At 28.4% G+C, this 21,902-nt stretch overlaps 1 protein-coding gene across 2 annotated transcripts in view; it reads right to left on the reverse strand.

Annotated features, from left to right (window-relative positions):
* Positions 1-3,793: 3,793 nt before the first annotated feature.
* Positions 3,794-21,902, reverse strand: part of LOC129958070 (acetyl-CoA carboxylase-like) — a 112,119-nt gene continuing 94,010 nt past the window's right edge. For both annotated transcript variants that reach the window (XM_056070242.1, XM_056070243.1), the window contains 13 exons: positions 20,264-20,401; positions 19,732-19,852; positions 19,319-19,416; positions 18,840-18,950; positions 18,612-18,755; positions 17,745-17,865; positions 12,086-12,279; positions 9,608-9,743; positions 8,546-8,723; positions 7,862-8,129; positions 7,305-7,475; positions 6,259-6,392; positions 3,794-5,807 (listed from right to left, as the gene is read on the reverse strand). In XM_056070242.1, the coding sequence (XP_055926217.1) occupies positions 5,639-5,807; positions 6,259-6,392; positions 7,305-7,475; positions 7,862-8,129; positions 8,546-8,723; positions 9,608-9,743; positions 12,086-12,279; positions 17,745-17,865; positions 18,612-18,755; positions 18,840-18,950; positions 19,319-19,416; positions 19,732-19,852; positions 20,264-20,401 (1,983 nt within the window). In that variant the 3' untranslated portion in view covers positions 3,794-5,638. The remainder of the gene's footprint in view (positions 5,808-6,258; positions 6,393-7,304; positions 7,476-7,861; positions 8,130-8,545; positions 8,724-9,607; positions 9,744-12,085; positions 12,280-17,744; positions 17,866-18,611; positions 18,756-18,839; positions 18,951-19,318; positions 19,417-19,731; positions 19,853-20,263; positions 20,402-21,902) is intronic.

A 21,902-nucleotide genomic window follows, 5' to 3' on the forward strand; every position in this document is an offset into this window, starting at 1 on the left:
GGAATTGATAACATTAGAAATGTGTTAATTTTATTTTCAGATAGACATGCATGTTTTGATGCATATTTTTTAATATCAAGATTGCCAATAAAGCTAATTTTTTAATCTTTACTTTCGGGAATGTAGAATTGTGAATAGCTATTGTTATGCGTTATTTTTTGTTTCCACTTTTTTATTTTAAATATTTTAAATTTTAATATATTTCTTTAGATTTTCATTGAAGTTTACATACTTTAGCTTTTTAAAAAATATCAAACAATGAAATTATTTTTTCAATAATTAAGACCAAAATCCGTTTCATTATTTTTAAATTCTTAAACAATTAACTCTTGAAGATGACAAATATTTTAACAAGTTGCATTTCCTTCCAGTTAACAATCACATACTGATAAAAAAAAAGAAAAGAAATATTAAATGCTTCTTCTGTTTTAGCTTTTAATATTTTTTTCTAACTTTTCTAAATGATTTCAAAAGATATTAAGTAAGAGTTTTGATTTTGGATATCTGAATTATCTTGAAAAAACGATTTTCTTAAAAGCGTTTACTCCCTGGCGCTTTTTCTCTTGCAGTATAAAAATTTAATTTTTTAACTTTTTATTATTTCTCTCTATAGAAGCTAAAATGCATCCTAGGTACTTTATTTCATGACATTTTGCAATTGGAAGTATACATTTAATTAAAATAGTTGAGGAAATAAGCCCTTGTTTTATCTTGAAAAAACGATTTTCTTAAAAGCGTCGTAAATTCTACGGTACGTAAATTAAAAATCGGTTTCTCATTCTATTAAACCTTTCAAGGGCATTTTAAAATACTTCACGGAATTACTTGAAAAGTGTTACCTTTGAGATACGTAACTATAAAATATATTGAAAAGAAAATTTCTTTTTCCAATAAGGCAGAGTGGATTGCCGTTTTTATTCGAAACTACTGGCCTAGTAGAAAATGATATTATTCAATTTTATAAATATTAATTTGGCTATAAAGTAATACATCCAGTGATTATTTTGACCATGGCATTATTTAAAATAATTAAAAACAGGAACTTTATCAAAATCAAATAATTTTATTTATTATTTCTACTTATCTTGTTCAGGATATTTTAAAATTTCTGAAAATGTCAAGGGAAACATTTTTTACTTTGCATAACATATGTTTTTTAGGAAAATCAAATGCTCAATGAAAATCATTTTGATAACCTGTTGATATATATATATATATATATATATATATATATATATATATATATATATATATATATATATATAAGAGACCCTCATATCCGCTATGATTGGTCGGGTTTTATAACTTGGATGTCGATAGGAGAATATTTGATAGTATATATAATATCATATTACTCTATACTTATATATATAATATAAAAATACGAGCCTTTGTGATAACGTTCTCTTGAAAACACTTTATCTTTCTACTCATTGAACAATAGAACGTTGAATATTTATACGATGGAAAGGATTAGTATAAGGGTGCGCAACACATGATTCATGTAAGTGAGCAATACTATAAACGGCTTTCTTTGATAAAAGTACTTTATTGATGTTGTTGTTAAAAGAGAGATGGAATCACGGAAAGAAAAAAAGTTATTCACACTAGATATTACATAGTGGAAAACCACTATGTAAAACCTTGAAACAGATAAATGGATCTCTAAATTAGTTATTTTAGTACTTGTAAGCGACACTTTGTATTACGCCTCGAAACAACGAATGCAGTTGACTCTAAAGTTGGGCTAAGGTTCGAAAGGAAGCAACTCTCTTGAAAAAATTTAAACTTATGAATGTAAAAATACAGAAAAAAAAATCAAGCTATTTGAACATACCATTTTGCCTTTATTTTTTTCACAGATACGATTTCGGAAAATAACACATTGAGGAAATCGTTTAAGATATCAAACACAAAAATATTCATAAAAATTGCTTGTATTTAGCTAGATTTTCCACGATGATAACTTAAAGTCAAAAATAGTAAAGTATCGAATATTAGTATAATATGAATTAGTAATGGCGCTAATCATATTTCACAGTTGTTAAACTGTAAAATTTAAAACTTTAAAATTTTCTTTGTAAAAAAATTTTTTTTACTAAGTAATTCTTTGTTAAAAAATTTGTTAACTCTTTGTTAAATTTTTTACAAAGTTATTCTTTGTAAAAAAATTTTTTTCTTTGTATTTAAAATTTTTAAAAACTCATTCCGGACTATGATCAATAACACACAGAACTAAGGTTTAGATATTTGAATAAAATATAAATAAAACGAATCATTTACAGATGTAGGCAAAGTATCTTGAAATGGTTACTTTACATGTTTCTAAACAGGACTCTTCTAATTAGGAAACGATTAAAAAAGGTCTAAATAAATTAGTGCAAAAATTTTAAACACAAATTATTAAAATAAATTTTGAAAGTCGCTTAGATGATACAAAGATGTGCTGCTTATCTTCCCTAGTAACATTAATATCGGTTTAAATTCTATTTTGCCTCGGTTTCATTGAGAAAGAAGTACGATTGTCACAAATCTGAAGCTGTTTCATTTGGAACATTCAGTACACCTTACAATTCTCGGCATTCAAAATAAAAGAAGACACCGTTATGTTAACTTTGTTATTTACGATACAATCAAAATTAGTGTAGAAATATGTTGTGTAGATTAGTAATGTAGAAATAGATTCCAAAACTTTATTGCTGTAAATTATTAAGTTATCCTGTTTTTAAATTTTATTCAGAATATTTTTTAAATATTTAAAAGAATATTTTTCCAAACAGTAATTGTAATCACCAATGTTACAAATCACAAATCTAAACTTTAATGACTTTTTTATAAAATTCGACTTTTGGGCAAAAATATGGAAAATTTAAAGTCTTTACTTTAGTCTATTTGCAACAGAAATTATTTACTGTTTATCGTCGACAAACATAATTAGATACTTCACCTTAAAGTTATTTTTATTTATTTCTTTAGTAAATGGTTAACAAAAATGTTGCTGAAAGTAAAACTCAATGCCAGCTCACATATTTTTTAAAATTCCACCAATATTAACATTTTCAAAGCAAAATGAACTGATTCAATAAAACTATACATACATTTTGACAAGTATTTATTTCATCAAGTGAAGCTATAAATTAAGAAAGATTTATAGGTTTCTTTAAAAATATAGCAAGATCATTGAATAGTTGTTTCTTCTCATAAGCTTTGCTTTTAAATAAAACAATCAGAAATATAAATTAGTCTCACAGAGCCATATTCATCTTGCAAAGTATTTTCAGAAAACTGTCTACCTTTCATTAAATCTCATTGGCGTAGAATAAAATTATATTGTACAACTCCAATTTATAAAGCATTAGTAAATTTTTATTGTGAACTAGAACTGGATTCGATTGACAAAATATTTTTAGTTAATCATTCTATAATAGTAAGGTAAAGGTATTTACTATTTTTGGCTCTTGTAAATAAAGATAAATTCACAATATTATAAGTATTAGTACTAATAATTTCTTTAATTTTTTAAGCATTAATTGTGATTAATATCACAGAATTCTTAATGAATCGAAAAAATTCGTGCAATGTTAGCACCATAAACAAAACAAAATCATGAAATCCGACAAGAAACCAAATGAATATGGTAGTGTTAATTATTTAAAGTGCTATAAATTCAGCACTAAAATTCAGATGCAAAACCCTAGAAATTATTTCAATAAGAAAAAATTAATAAATCTAATGAAAGAAAATGAATCAATACCGTAAATGATAAAACAATGCTTTTTATTAGATTTCATGTAAATACATTTCATTGCAACAAACACATACGAGTTTATGATAAAAATACAATGTATATTTTGTAAGACATTAAGGACATGCATTAATTGTAACTATAGAAGAAACTACCTAAAATTACATTTTTGAAGCCATTTTAATTTGAAATTAAGACATTTCTAGTGTAATTGAAAAAGCAGTTTGTTTCTAAATATATCATTTTACTTGTTCTTCAAATAAGAATGTGTTTCTTTGTTACTTGCGATTTGAAACAGAATATAAATAAGAATTACAAATCAAATTTTTATTACCGATGAAATATCAATATAATGGAAAATAACATCCATCCTTATTGAATAATTTTTAAATATAATAATTATTTTTCACCAGCTCAATCGATAATAATAAAATTCCCAAGGAATTGGAACACTTCAAATATAAAATTAATAAAAATAATAAATATGAGAGTGTTCAAACCATATAAAATAAATAAGTTAAAAATTTATTTTTGCAGTTTGTTCTTCATGAATTTATCACTTCTTTTTAATAATATAAATAATACATTTCTTATATTTTAATACATGTAGTTTATAGGGCGAAAATAAAAAAATACTTTCAAACTTTTTGAAAAAAAAAAAAATAGCCAGGCTAAATAAGTATTAGATTCCAGGAAAAATATTAAAATAAAGTTAATTCAGACGAATCTATTCAGTTTAAAAACACCTGTTAAAAATTGATCATTCAGCTATTGACTACATTAGATATCAAATATGATTATGAGAAAATGTAAAACAAAACAAAAATAGATAATTTATCTTAAGCAAATCAGCATTACAGATATGGAAACTGAATAAAATCCAATTACCTATGAAAGTTCCACTTATTTTTCTGGACGCTTAGTTTTATAACAAAAATGCATTGCTTAAAAACTATTATTAAAATTCTTTACAATGACATCAAAATATACATAGTATTTGCAAGCATTCTGAGATTTTAACATTTCTTTAGCAATGTAACAAAGAAAAAAAACAACACGCTTTTTTAACACAGAGCAGCGATTTTCAAATTTCGTATCTCATTGATAATCTTTACAATTGCAACTGTTATCACAGGACACTTTATTAATAGTATTTACATAACTTGCTTATATTTCACAATATATACAATGTAATTAAATATATTAAATTGCACTTTATTTATACTGCTATTAAATGCTTACAAAATATATTTACAAATGGGAAAAATGTAGAAAAAATCCATTATTTTAAAATATTTAGATCATTATTTATAGCTTACAAATAATATTTTAATAATCTAATCTCTTTTTAATTTAATCTTAAAAATATCTTTTATCAGAAATTATTTTACAGGTTAATTTTTTTTTCAGATAAAGATTCATAAATATAAGAAGAAAAAAAAAATCAATCACCACTTTGCAAAGAAACACCATAATAGAATATTTTAATTTAAATTACAGTGCATAAAGATAAACACTTCTTAAAACTATTCCTTTTCCATCATTTTTTTTTTTTTTAATTTCGAAGATGAACTTGAGAAAATCAATCAACACAGTACAACAAAACTTACAAGTATTTTAAGAAACTGAAGCCTTTTTATAGTCCTGCATACAAAGAAGTCTTCGACATTCTTTGATTAAAATTACATATTAAATTCAGATTTTCGGTATCACATTCAATGTATATAACCTAATAAACCTTTTTATATGACATAAAAATAATACGACATAAACGCATGAATTTTATGAGGTACATAAAATTCGAAACAATATTTAAATGCAATTTTATTTATTTAATGTCAAATGCTATGAGTAAAATATGGAATTTTTCACAGTACTTAATATTTATGAAAGTCATGTATTTATTAATTCATTATTTGAGTCTAAAGGTAGATCCGAATTATTTAGTTGAGTATCAAAGGCACGTATGGTAGTAAGCACATCAGTCCTTTGTTGAGCATTCATATTTTGAATAATATGAACTACTGAATCCATGGCAATATCAGGGTGCGACTTCAGCAAGCTAAAACAATTTAAAAGAAGAAATAATTACTGTAGTGCAAAATTAAAACAAATAAGATACTACAATAACATATTTTCAAAAATATCTTTTAGTACTCTATTGTTATGAAAATGTACAAAACGTTCGGACATTTCTATTTAAAAAAAGACGTTCATTTTCTAATCTTAAAAAAAGTTAATAAAAAAAGATTTAATTTAAAATTCCAGTATTTTGTTACTACTACAAATGATAAATCTAGCAAAGAAAAATAGAAAAGGAGGTGGTTGAAACAGATGACGATGAATTAATTACATGCTGGGAAGAACAATTGAAAAAAAAATCTTCAAACAAAAATAACGAATAAAATTCAAAATCATCATTTATAACAAATAAGATAAACATAAAACATTTTTGAAGCAAACTGAAATAGTCAAAATATAATTAAGAACAAAAACAAATTAACAGCATTTACCTGCGTATTTGGGAAATAGCTGCATCTCGACGGAGGCAATCAATGTTTTCCAAAATTTGTGATCGTTCAAGGGTATTATCTAATTGCATAGTTAGCCAATCAACAACAGTTTTGTTATCATCCCATAAATATTGCTGAAAAAAATATCAAAAAATTAATAATAATGTTACTCATTCATTTTTGTACTTAATTTTTAAGTCTATCCATATAGGAAACGTGTGCGTGTGTGTACAAATTTCAATTTATCTGCGTTCTAAATATAATTATTTTCTAGTAATTTAAACTCGGGCTTCACTTTTGTGTTCCGTAGGCTTTACTTTTCCCACGCTGAACCTTTAAGAGCTGAAATTAAAAATGCTTTATCTGCAAAACTTCATTCTAAAGTTATTAAAGTTTATAATACTTTCACACAGCCTCTTTCTGCTCTTTTTCGCACTCTACCAGTGCCTGTTCTCGTAAAGAACTTTTCAAATGCATTTTAAAAATTGAAATGTTTCCTTAAGGATGAAGAAAATGCTATTTCCAACTAATCATCGCTGTTCTTTCCCAAAAAAAATTTTCATATATAGATGAACAGGAAATCTTACGTGTATATCTTAGTTAATTTTCTATGCATTAAAAATAATAAATACATAGAAAAAATGCTATGCTATGCTAAAATGTAATAAATTTTATATAATCTAAAATTTATTAAATAAATTAATGAAAGACATATGACGAAAATTCAGATTAACTCAGTGTAAACTCTTCTTGAATTCATTCAAAATAAAAGTATGCTTAATTAATGATTAATTTTTTTTGTCTTTTAAGCCTTTTCTAAACCAATTTAATAAAGAAAACAGCAAAATAAAATGAATAGAAAAGAATAATCTTTAAGCGTATTCAAACATCAAAAACATTCTGTAAATAAAACATCAAAGTCAATGGAAGCTAAGAAAACATTTCTAATACCTTTTAAGTCTAGAGATAGTTATATAAAAAAAAGACAGAACATAGTGAAAAAATATTAAAATTTCAATACAGACTCTAATAATAGTTCAACTTACATTAACAGCTCCATGTTCTTCAACAAACCATCTTTCAAGCATTGAGTCTACTTCTCCGTCACTGAGACTTGGTTTCACAGAAAGGATGTCTGCTTTGATACGATTTTGGAGTAACAGTCGGCGCAAACGCCAGTAAAGAAGTGTTCGAGATTTGTTCCATGGAATGATTTCCTATAAATACATACTCAATGAAATAGTATACAAATTCTGCAATAATTTAAAATTAAAAAAAAATACGCTTTCAATAATATTCAATTTTAAACTCAAGAAAATAAAACTTTTATTCACAAAGCAAATGAAAACCATAAATATTTTTTAAACATTTAATGAATATCACCTAAAAGTACAGCAGGGGTAATTAAATAACATCAATATAATTATATCTGTTACATACGATACAAACATTTCTTTACGTTTCGGAAGTTACGAAATAAATCTTTAAATTTAGATCATGTCATTATTACGTTTATTATATCTTTGCGTTCTGAATTAACTGATATATTATCGAATAAATATGTGTTAAATAACATATCTCCTAAATCAATGAAAAAACTTACTTGAATAGCTCCTTTGTCCATCATATGACGGGGAGTATCATGAAGATCAGAAAAAGTCAAAGCAACTTGATGATAAATGGGAAGAAGCGCCTGTTCTCTTAGTTGTAATTGTTTTTCTAAATTTGATTTTTGTTCAGCAGTAATTTCAGTAGATGACAGTTGTTTCAATATATCTTTGCAGACATTATCTATTCTATGCATGGTTTTCACAAGATCTTTCTTCCGAAAACGAATTTCAACTGTACCTTCAGGCTCTAAAATGCCACCTCTAATTGAAGGGAGGAAAAAAAAAACACATTTTGATTCGAAAAACAATATATAAAATAATATAGACTCTAAAAATTCTTTTGAACAAATTATAGAGAGAAGTTTAACTAAACACGGAATATATCAATCAATCAAAATCAATTGCCTGAATATATTTAGAAGTTTGGATATCGACAAAAAGAGCATTAAATAAACAACAGAACATACACAAAAATATTTATTTAATGAAGCATTTATAGCAGTGAGTTTTCAAATTTCATTTATAGAGGAAACAAATAAAAAACACAGGCAAACTTTTACAATCTTGTTTTCTCTGCCTTATTTTAAAAAGTAAAACAAAGGAAAAGTTGCTACATTATATATTCTCCTGTATCTGGATAATTAAGATTTTGCATAAAATTAGAACAACGATTTTACCTGCTGTCAGTGTCTGCATACATTTCCATATGCTTTTCATTAATGGTAGCGTCTACAACAACCCAAGCACCACCACGGAGCTCCGCATGTGGAGGAATGTATACAAGAATAGGTTGGTTGTACTGTCTCAAAGCATCGACAATCATGGCACCAAATTTCAAAATCTGATCGTACATATCTGTATCACAGGAATATATATGAATTATACTAATAAAATGTTAAAATGAAACAAAAATAATCGATTAGAAAAACAATATTATTCTAAAATAACCAACTTTTTTCAACAAGAAAATTCATGAAATACAAAATTAACAGAGAAAAGAATTAAAATGTCAACTGAAAATTAACCATTTTACATAAGATATTACAGAAAAAATAAAACAAAAAGGAAATCTCGATATTTATATATATCACTAATATTTAATAACAAGTTACAAATATCTAATTTCAATTAAGCCATTAACATTAAAGTACTTTCAAAAAAAGCTTTCATACGAAATCAAAGTGAAACAGTGCCAGTTTATTAAAAATTAAATTTGATGAAGAAGCTATCATGAGCATGCAGTTAATGGAGTTGTAATGAATGATATTATAAAGCTGAATTTTAATCATTACATACACCTTTACTGTTCAAACTAGAAAAAGTTTTATAGAAATGAAGAACAGTCAGATTACACATACACACATTAAAATAAAATGCATTTTAAAATAGTTACTTAACTAAGCAGTAAGCATCCGAGAAATAATATTTTTTTTGTCTGTGTGAGTATAGCTTTAAATATAAATTAAATAAACATAAGTTATAATTTGTAATTTTAAAAAATCATTTGGTAACTAGGAATTTACAGAACTGTTAAATATACATAACAGAGTTCACATATAAAAATTCTAAATGATAATTAAAAGAAATCTGCTAAATACAATCAGATTTTCATTGTAAATATATTAAAAACAAACACTTTTGTAAAAATGCTCTTCCAATTTAAGAATTATGAAGAAAACCAAATGTTTACAATACGGGCAAATGATAGAAATACAAGTAATTCCATAAAAATTTCATACCTTTCATTCCTCCAGAAAACCCTCTCCAATTAGCAAATACAATTAATGGCAGTTCTTCCATATTAAAATCATTTATAGCTTGTGCTGTTTTATAAGCTGAATCCGGGAACCAAACTTGCCCAGCCTGAGAAATAACCTGAGCAAAAAAAAGTAAACAAATAAAATAAAAAGGTGTAATGGATATAAAAATATCAGGCACATTTTTGCCTATGAAACATTTGAATTAATCTTTTATGAACCGTTTTTTTATACTTAAACGTCTAAATCCTAATGATATTTTTCCCCGCTATAAACAAATGCACACCAAATAAATTCATGACAAGAGACATTTAATTTTGCATACAAGAATATACAATATATTAAACAATTTCAAAATAGAGATCGAGGAGTATAAATATCGTGTTTGAATGTTAATGCTACATATATTTAAACAGTCTCCTTGTTTAACATATTCAAAATTTAATAAAGAAAATTCTTATAGTAATAAGACGGAAATATTTTAATTATTGCTGAAAAGATTTTATGAGCTATAAATAGTTAAAAAATGAAATTTAAATAAGGATGAAAAATCACGTAAAGTGATAAAAGAATCCCGTCTATACACAATTTCATATAAAAATATCATTTATACAAAAAGTTCCAAAAACAGTAGAATAGACTTTTATTTCTTTAACTATTGAAATTAGACATTAAATTCCAGTTGCAAAGTTTCATTAAATAAGGTAGGCAATTGTATGAAAACACTGACTTTTGTAGAGGTTGATAAAAAAAAAGTTACAAAAGCTAAATTTTTATACAGCCCTCATAGTGTAAAAGAGTCAATTAGTAAAATGTTTCCTTCAAACACAAAGTTTCATACATCTGCAAAAGTTGTTGAGATGCTCAAAGACAAATTTATTAACTCATACCACTTTTTCATACTTTAGACTGATGTTGATGTAATCTTTCGGTGTGTAATTTGATGTTATCTTTCGGTGTGTTATTCGATGTAATCTTTCGATGTAATGTGTAACGAAAGGAATAACAAATATAATGTAAGAAATTACTAAAAGGACGGAATCAGATCATAATGGATTTATTAATTGTTAAAAATTATCAGATGGATTAATTCAAGTGTTTGCAAAACTTGTTTAAATTACACGCCTTCGACACCTTTACAAAATTGCATCCTTCTCAAAATACTTGCGTACACACGATCTATATCATCGCTTGTGACATCAAGACATGTTCCTTCTATTCGTTGGTAAATATCTACTGTTCCTACAGAAGGTCTGTTGTCCACAGAAGAACGCAAGCAACCTCTTACAATAAAAGTTAAAAGACGCCAAATGTCAAGTTAAATGATCAATGTCAGATGATCCAGGTGGGAATTCGACAAGCCGATTTCCCTATCATGGAATTTTGCATTCAATCATTGTCTTAAAGATGATGTGTGGTGGGGATTAACAATTATTATCAAAGCTAATCATGAGCATCAGCAAATTGCACCCACACATATGGAAGTACTGCCAAAGACAATAATTCATCCATTAGTTCAGACACAATGTCAATCAAAAATAACTGAATGTATTGGCCATCATTCAGCGTATTGCTGCACTAAAAAAATGAGTATATGAAAATGCCATTCTAAACATTTACAAAACCAATGATAAAATTCATTCACAAAGAATGGATTTTTATTTTCTCCTTTGGTCCAAAAATACATGATTGGCAAATTTTCTTTCAATTCCTGGTGATTGGATAAAATAATAAAAGACAATATTTGAAAATGACAGCATTTCTGTACTGAATAATTAACATTTCTAAAATAAAAACTTACAATAAATTTGTAACAAATCCCTCTAAATTTAGAAATACACATATGTCTGTAAATTTTGCAGTCAGAAGTCAGAAACTTTGAGTATGCATATCTCAATGTAAGCAAAACATTTTATTAATTGATACTTTTACACTATGTATACCATTTTAAAATTTAATTTTTTTTAATTATCAACCATCACAGGAGATAAAGTGTTTGCATACAACTGCCCGCTGATTTAATGTAACTTTCTAATTGGAAGTTTATGCTTAGATGTAATATTTAGAGTAATAAGCCCTTGTTCCACTTTTTTTTGAGGGGGGGGGGGAAGGACCCCCTATATATGAATCTCCACACAGCATATAAAGAAAAATATAAGGTTTTATGCAAATTGTTAAATGTTTTAATATTAAGAAATTGAAATACTTTTCCCATATTATCCGCTCCCTTTTCACAATTTTACCGCATAAAATTTTACACATGCTTTAATATGACTTTGAAATTCTCATTTTTTTAAATCCACACACCTCTTAAGAAAATTTTATAACGAAGGTACAATATAATTTTTTTAATAATACTATTTTTTTCTACTTCAAAGTACTTCAGAATTTATTGTAATAAATATAATATACATAAAACCATCACATCACATTCTCATTATACATAAATTCTCAAACTACCTTTGCTTCAGAATCTAAATTAGCTGGATCAGCAGGAATATCGATTTCAACAGTCCGTGTTTCGACAGCAATTACACCAACTGGAATACCACCTAACCGTGCACGTCCACAAATTACAGTCTGAGCCCATGGCTGCATAATTTCCATAAAAGATCCATAATCAAAGAAGCCATCTTCCCAAAATCCTGGAAGATCTAAAAAGGAGAAAGGAGAAAAAAAATATAAAAATATATAACCAAAGCAATCTGTTTGAACTTCAGTGGTTAAACTAAAAAAAAAAGAACCTCGAAATTTCCATGTGTCTTAAAAATATCGCAAGAAATTTTATAATTTGAAATGACTTGTTTTTCCACTTATAGCAATTTTTTAACTTCTTCCCACTGACAGGAATCCAGGGTTTTTTTTTTAACAATTTTGAGTGCCTTGGTCTAGAGTAATTTGGGACCTCAATGAAACTGAATGCCAGTGGACTATATATATATATATATATAAGCATTATTTTGTTTGAAGCGGAATGCCGTTTCGAAGATATAGAAGAGACATTGCATTTTTAAGTCCGCTTTAATCCATCCCGGGAAAGCATAATTTATTTATAAGAAGGCGCGGACAAGGCACATCCGCTCTCTGCGCTGCACAAAAACAGAAGTGGGGAATCGCAAGAAATAAGTTATCCCTCGTCTTATATAACATGAGATATCGATAGGGAAAATATTTTTTAATAGCGCTAATATATTATTAAGATTCTGATAGGGAGTTCTGACGCATGTCAATCACAAATAAGAGAAACACAGGGATCTTTTAAAAAGAATGTGCTTACTGGATATTTTTCTATCCGGTCACGCGGAGTGTGTGAAAGTGCAAATGTAAGCATTTTTACAAAGCTTCTCTTGAATTAATTAAGTAGAGAAAGTGGAAATGGATCAGGAAATAAGAGAATGAAATTACTATGGGCTAAATTAAGATAAAACTTTGGAAATTAATTTGGATTAAATTAAGATTTTAAAAGTTATAATATATATAGGGTGATTATAATTAAAGTTTAGGTTTCAAAACGCTATAAAAAAGAACCACTGATGAGAATGATGTCAAATTTGAACGGCATGTTATTGAAGAAGGCGGAAAGCGTATGGCAGAAGAAAAAAATTAGTTTCAAATTTTTGCAACAGATGGCGCTGTAAGCGATAGAAGATGTAAATTAAAATACCTGTTATGCTCACGACACATTTCAAAGTTATAAAACCGCCAGGTACACGGCTGTTTCTCATTTCGCATCTCAGACGTTCGCCATGGGCGTCTCACTGCAGGACCACGCTCTGATGGTAAAGCTGTATTACAAGAACGATGATTGTGCAAGAGTAGTTCTGCAAAAGTTCAGGACACTGAAGGGTATAAAAGAAGGCGTTGGTCCAATGAGTGCCGTGGGTCTGAAGAAAATGATGCAAAAATTCGAAACGATAGGTTCGTTTGATGTGCAATCTGGTACAGGGAGAAAATGAGTGCATTTGACAGTAGTTGATGAAGTGGCCACAGCATTACAGGAGGGGACGGCCGGTGGTGTACAACCGTGCAGTGTAGGAGGAATTGCCCGAACATTGGACAGGCCTACGAGCACGATGCTGAAAATTGTACGAAACATCCTGCAATGCTTTCCGTACAAAATTGGTCATGTGCAGGAGTTGCTTCCGCCTGACCTGCCAGCAAGGGAGACGTTTGCGTTAGAATTTCTTGCTCGCATGGAAGTGGATAATTTTGTTGACAGATGAAGCCCATTTCCATCTGGCAGGGTACTTCAATACCCAGAATTGTCGAATATGGGCAATGGAAAATCCACTGGCAACGCACTCCGTACCACTTCATCCTGAAAAGGTTAAGGTGTGGTGCGGCTTTACGGCATCATTCATCCTATATTTTTTCGAGCAGACGGTGCTTCCGGTCCTACTACCATCAGTGGTCATCGCTATGCTTATCTTTTGCGCAACCGCGTCATTCCAGCTCTGCAACAGCGTGGATGGAATCATTTTTATGCAAGATGGCGTTCCTCCGTACATTGCACATCCCGTGAAGCAGCTGCTGGGGCGCCATTTCGGAAATGCTCGAATTATCAGCCGTCATTTCCCTACAGCCTGGCCGTCCCGATCACCTGATCTTACTCCATGTGACTCCTGGCTGCGAGGTTATCTGAAAGATGTTGTGTTCCGTGCTCCAATTGCAAATTTAGCGGTATTAAAGGCATGCATTTCGCAACACATTCTGAACATCACCCCGGAGACACTGCGATCCATTGTGGAACATGCTGTTTGTCACTTTCAACTTGTTGCACACAACGGTGGACACCATACTGAACATGTTTTGCGCCAGTCTCGTGATATTTCCGAACTTCTTTGAGGAATGGATCTTATGCGGTATGTCGCCACAAAACTCTTGAAACCGATTTGTCTCTTTCGATGTGATATGTAGTCATGCAAATAAAACTACTTAACAATTCTAATTTGCCAATGCGTTTTTAATGTGTAACTTACACCTTAGCCGTTGTTTTACGAATCATTTCTCATTTCTCGTCGTGATTCTAATTTTTCCTTCTGCCATACGCTTTCCGCCTTTTTCAATAACATGCCGTTCAAATTTGACGTCATTCTCATCAGTGGTTCTTTTTTATAGCGTTTTGAAACTTAAACTTTAATTATAATCACTCTGTGAGTATATATATATATATATATATATATATATATATATATATATATATATATATATATATATATATATATATATATATATATATATATATATATATATATATACGTATACACGTACCTAATATAATAAATCAGACCCCCCCCCAAAAAAAAGAAACGCTTGTTCTGGAATAATTTTCCACAATTTTGCAAATTGTTGCCTTTTGTAAAAATCCATAATTTTAATCTATATTACAATAGTATTCCTGGGGTTATGTACAATTGTGTAAGAAAAAATGCATCAAAATTCTGAAATCATTAGCAACAGAAATATTGCATTTAAAACAATACATTACACTTTATTAAGTATTAGAGTGCAACTGCTTATTTTATCATTAATAATATAGGCAATTTATGTTACATATATAATTTTACCATTAAATGACCCTGTATAAATATTTTTGAAATGGCATATATGTTTAGGTAACATTACGACATCAAATGCTGCGTTTAATTAAATCCCTAAATATATTTTTAACATATTTAAAATTATAATTATTTTTATTCAAAATTAAATTAAATTACTTTAAACTCTTTTTATCTATGCTTTGGGATTAACCTATTGGAAAAGGCAGCCCTGGAGTAACTTAAAATCTATGGGAAAACTTTCAATAGCAATATAAAACGGAAGAAACATCGAATAATATTAACAAATAAAGAGAAGGATTTCAAAGCATGGTTTACTGCATTTTATTAAAATCTAAAGGTTATTTTCATATATCACACATTTCAGTTGCTTCCTTAATAACATATTCAATAGAAAATGTGGCAAAATATTTGATTAAAGATCTATTTCATTATAAATAATTTTATATGGACACCAAAAACTTAAACTTTCTCATAAACTATGTAAGAATTAAATAAATTTTTCATGGAAATACTTGGAAACATCTCATATTCAGATAATTAGCAACAAGGTTTTTAGAATCCATGAATGAAACTTTAAACCTAATCTCTTAATAATCTGAGAGAAAATAGCAAATGATATATTAAAAAAAAAATATTGATTATTAAGAATAAATATTTTCATCCTCAGAATATTTTCTATTATTTGTTTATATATACAGATTCCATTTGTAAAAATGAACTTAATATACTTGCGAAATCTGATTGTGGATGGGGGACCTATAGATTGCCAGATTATTTTTAGATCTAAAATTAGTAAAAGATGTGCAAAAAAAATAACATACTATGCAGTCGTTTATATCACAATAGAACTATCCACCAAAGAAATCATGCACCAAAGAGATCTTATCCAGCAAACTAAATGGATTGCTGCTCAGTGGCACTGTTGATCAAAGGGTTTCCAAAAAATTTCTTAATAAAATAAATGAGAGACAAAATCAATTAAATAGGTATTTTCGCCGGACTATGGTACTCAAATTCCTGGTAACGTTTGTGATGCGGTGGCAAATTAATCAAATAGTAAGGGGTAATCAAATTTATTAAGAAGGAACTATATAATACTATTAATTTAATATTGTTAATAAACGCATTAAGAGAAATTTTGACCAGCTTGAAACATATTTTCTTTTTAAAAAATATTTTCCAGATAGTCTAATGGAATAAACAGAATTTACACATCAAATTAGTTAAATTCTTAATTAAAAATGATTCCATATTAAAACAACTATTTTGTATACATAAGATATATTCGTTTGGTTTTTATATTATGAGGAATATATGCAGACATCTAAGTATTACCTTCTCAGCATTAAATTTTAATGTCTATGTTATTTTAAATTCACAACTAAAAAAAATAAGATTCGTGATATGTTTTAATGTATAAATTACTATCACGTAACTATAGTTTGATCGTTGAATTATGTTTTCTAATAATTAAAATGCAATTCGTTGCCAACTATAAGTTATTTTGTATCCAAAAATTAAATTTTGTTTTTATATTTATTAATTCATTTAACAAGATATTTACAAAGTATACAGTAGGATTTTATTACTTATACCACTGATAGTATTAAAAGTGAAATTCTTATATATCATCCTAATAGTATCCCTCGCAAAGCCGATAAGCTCACAATATTCAAACGATAAAAGTATCTTCATACCGTATCTTTTTCATTCAGAAAATTTACTAAAACTAATAACAAAAATACCTAGAGTTTAATATGGATGCATTTACCGAATAAACATTAGGGGACTGGAAAATAATGTCTTTTTTCTACATTTAATTCATATAAATAAATATTTTACCAAGTTTTTAATTTTAATCAATAATTCAATCACCCTCGTTTTCAACAACCTTTTACCATCGAATACGCAACTTCTCAATGCAGGATAGATAAAAATCCATTGATTTTTGAGCAAAATATTTGAAGATGTCATTTTGGACATCATTAGAATTTTCAAATTTTTTGCCACTTAGAAAACGTTGTAAAGATCGGAACGAATGGAAATCCGATGGCACAACATCGGACGAGTATGGATGATGAGACAATACCTCCCATCCCAATTCATTAATTTTTTGAGGTTCCTCTTTCGCAGTGCGGTTTTGCATTATCGCGTTACAGAATAAAACCTTTTCTGTTGACAATCACCAAGTATTTTTGATCCATTCGATCCAGTTATTCACTGTAAACGTCCCACAGTTTTCCATGTTTCAGCGCTTCAAAATGAACGATTTTGAAGTAAACAATGTGCTGATAAATGATTAAAGAATATCAGGATGCGTAGAAACGACATTACTTTCCGGTCCCTTTAATAAAATATTCGCTGAGAAAAGGATAATCAAAAATGTTGCATATTGTCTACTTGCTGTGACAGTAATTGTGAGTTCTTTAAAAACCAACTTCAGGATCACACCTTGAAAAGCCAACAACATGGTTTATTCTAAGAAAACTTCAATTATATAAAGCAGTTACAGTTAATAAGCCTATTAATATGTTACAAAGACATAATTTTGAACTTACTTGGGCTTTCTCGACCAGCTAGTAAATATCTTGGATCATATGGAAGTCTAGTAGGTGTAAATATTACATCTCTGTCCACTGGATCAAGTGGTTCCATTACTGGTAATTCTGCTCCTCTATTCTAAAAACAACAGTAACATATAAATAAAACTATCACTATTGACATTTTAAAATTTCGAAACCAAATTATAAAAACACATCGTACGTACATTTTAAAAATATCACTGCATATTTGGAGATAAATAACATAATTTAATACTAGCATGTATATTTAAATATAAAGAATATAATTATCACCAGTAGAGAACGAAGGATTAATATGAAATTTATTAAAAAGATGTAAAAATATTTTTACTGTAATGATTAGCTATCCAAGTTACAATGATATAATTATATAGGAACAGATTATCAAGCAATATATATTAAGAAATTGTTTCACGAATAGATGGACAAATGCCATTGTGAAATTATGATTTAAATTAAACTTAATTTTAATGCATCTTTAAAAATTTCCTTTCCTTTCTTCTTGAATTTTGTAACATCACATATAAAAGAAAATATTACTTCCAACATTAATCAAAGATTTCTTTTTCTTAAGTTAATTTCCCATCTATACCATGACAAAATTAAACTGTAAAAAAATAAATTAAAAAAAATGAGTAATCTTTTATCGCTTTGTTTCAGCAACTAAAATAGTAAAACTTTCAAAATTCTACCAGTTCTCTTAAAGTTGATATCTCCAAACACAGATAATGTAAATTAAAAGAATCAAATTTTTTAATAGCTTTAACGGAAAAAGAAATTAAATATACTGTAATTTAAATAAATCAAATAACCATCTATAAAGCAACATTAATTTATATATACCTTAGGCATGTAGGACAGCCATTTTAACATCAAATAAATCCCTTGAAGATCATCAGGTGCAGTGACATGTGAAACACCATTATTATGCATGATCTGAACTCCTCCGAGTTGATTATTAGAAGTATACACTTCTCGTCCTAAAAGCTGTTTAGAAAAAATATCTATAAAGTAAAAAGTGAGTTTGAAAAAATTAATGAAAGCAAATGAGAGGTTTTTAATAACCAATACCTTATTTAAAGCACCAGCTCCAGTGAGAATAATATGGGAATTCTCTATCTGAATAACTCTTTGACCAAGTCGTACAAGATACGCTCCAATTCCTATAGCTCTGCAAGTAACCTGTGAAGTTATAAAAACAGTATTGTTTTGTTAAATAAAAAATTCAGACAGCCTAGAAAATTTATCTTCTCAGGAAAAATTCTGGCTTAAGGAAAATTCACTTCCTACTTTTAAATTACTTTTTTTAAAGATAATATACTGAACAGAATATTAAATTTAAATTTCTGAAATCTACATAGTGTAATTTAAACTTGTTGGATTATTGTCTATTGATTTTGAGGCACAACTACCTTAACGTGAAATATTTTTCAATAAAAGAACAGCGACTGCTATGACATGAAATACCACAGAATTAGATATTAAACTAAATTATGACTTTTCGTAAGAAGAAAACTGCAGCATTTTAAAGCAAAAACTCATGTACCTACCATACTTATAGTAATCACGTCTTTATATGCTTGAGAAGATTCACCAGCAATCATTCCAGCACATCTTAAATTTTTTACACCAATTCCATCATCCCTCCCTTGAAATAAAATCAGATTTCAGCATTTCAATGCAGATTAATCAAACGGTTACAGACAGTACTGTTATAATTTATATTTATAATCCAGGAAAAACTATACATGCATATTAAGAGATCTTTTAATAGCTTATCCATACACATTAGCATCACACACACACACACACACACATCCTTGCAATAAGAAAATTTAACTGCTTTGATTAATACACAAAATGAAGCTATGGCAGAGTTAAACATAAATCCAAATTTGGCTCCTGACATATAAAAATATTAACTGCAAATATAAAATGAAAAAGTTACAAAGCAGAAACTTACCAATAATATCGGTTATTTTGTAACGAGATTCACCTTCATCTTCAATTAAGACGGCATGGATAGAATTCATAGCACTAACTTTTTTGAAATTTTCAGGACTCATGTAAAGATATTTGTAACCCTAAAATGAAAATTATATAATCAATAATGCTAGGACATTCATATGTTTAAATAATTACCTATTTTTTTAATACTAATAGAATACTTTTGATTTTAAATCTGCTGCTTGGAGATATGTCTTTCTCATGCATTCAAATTGCTGATAAGATTAGAAAATAAATGTATCTCATCCATTGTTTACAATACAAATTGATATCTAAAACTATGGTAAACATTTGCAAAGGCAGCAGATGTTTACCATTAACAAAATAGAAAAAAATGCCTTCTAAGTTATTATTTATAGAAAATTTTAGTAATAATTTACTAATTACTATGATTTACACAAATGAATGAACTGTAACACTATTACAATACACTTTCAAAATTCTGTAAAAATCACAAAAGTCAATTAAATAAAGTTAAAAATAAGTACCTTATCTGGATTATCCGGATCTATCCAAGCCACATTAAAAATATGCTTGATTTCTTCAGCTAATCCAATTCGAGCTCCACTGTTTGCAGAAATATAAAGACGTGGAATACCAAGTTCTCGGGCCTTTTCTGATGCTTTCTAAAAGAGTAAAAGACCACTGATTAACGTACCGAAAATGACGCATGTCTACAATCACAGATTAAAATTACAAGCTAAAATTTCAAAGATTCACAATTTAGATATGACTTTGATTATCTAAATTTTGATATATCTTTTTCCTTCACATTCAGGAATCATGTTTATGCAAATATAGATTAAAAATGCACAATTTACAAAAAAATATCTTTGTCTAATCCTGAATTTCAAAATAAAGTCTATGTTCCGACCTGTCACTGTGCTGCCCTCTTGCGGCAAAAGGGAAAACACTTCAGTGTATCGTGTAGCGTTAGCGAGTGTGTGTGTGCGTTAGCAAGGCTGCGCCTGCTATGCAATGATGACCAGAATAAAAGGAAAAAGAGTCCAAATTTATTCTTGTGTTGTGATTTTTTAATAATGTGAGAGCTATCGACGTAAAGTTAGTGCTTGTGTAATCATATGGTCCGTCTCGGAGGAGTTGAAATAGCGATCAGCGATGGATTACGTTGTGTGTGAAAATATGCGAAGTGGATTAGCGTAGGCTTAGGAAACGAAAGTTGTAGCTTGAGTGGTGTTTTCTGTTTCTGTTCTCTGTGTTTTCGCGTATTCTCTCGTCCCAATTCTCAAGGATAATTATTGTGGGTAAGTGTTCAATTACTTAAATTTTCATTATGTCTTTGTCTAGTTTGAAGAAAGACGAATTAAAGAGTTTGTGTACGGAATTAAATATTAAATTTGCATCTTCCGCTAAAGTTGTAGATTTGATAAGTATAATTGAGAATAGTGACATTTATAAGCAAAGAATTGAGGTTGTGAAAAATTTAATTAAAGAGATTTCAGACGAAAGAAGTAAAAATTCGGATCAAGCCGAAAACGAAAGGCGTTCATTAGAACAAAAATTGGAGATTGAAAGGCTTTCGCTTTTGCGTGTAGAGAAAGAAATAGAGCTTTTAAAACTCAAATCCTCATCGTGTGAGCTTAACGATAATGAACAGTGTTTTAGTTTAGAGAATTGAATTAAGAGTATCAAAGTTTTGACGATTCCTGTTCCCAAAAATGCTGAATGTTTTAATCTCTTTTTCAATTCGCTCGAAAAAGCTTTCAAAACAAAAGTAGTTAGTGATAAATTTAAAGCGGAAATTCTATTAAATCTATTAGGGGATAGAATTGGCAATTTAATGGTTTACATTAAAGAAGAAGAGTTGAGTGACTATGAAAAAATTAAATCTATTGTCTTAAAACAATTTCAACCAACTTATCAAGAATGTCTAAAACAATTTAAAAGTGCAGTAAAATTGCCAACAGAAAATTATGTGCAATTTGCTTCAAGAGTTAGATCTGTTTTTGAGTATTACATTCAACTTCGTAATGTGAATGATTTTTCTAAATTGTGTGAGTTGATGGTTTCTGATCAGATTTTTAGCACTCTTCCTCAAGATTTAAAAAGTTATATCAGTATTAAACAAGGAGAATCTGTTTTTAATGTGCAGGAATTAAGTAGAGA

The sequence above is a fragment of the Argiope bruennichi genome, chromosome X1 (genome assembly GCF_947563725.1).
Source record: "Argiope bruennichi chromosome X1, qqArgBrue1.1, whole genome shotgun sequence".
Lineage (NCBI taxonomy): Eukaryota > Metazoa > Arthropoda > Arachnida > Araneae > Araneidae > Argiope > Argiope bruennichi.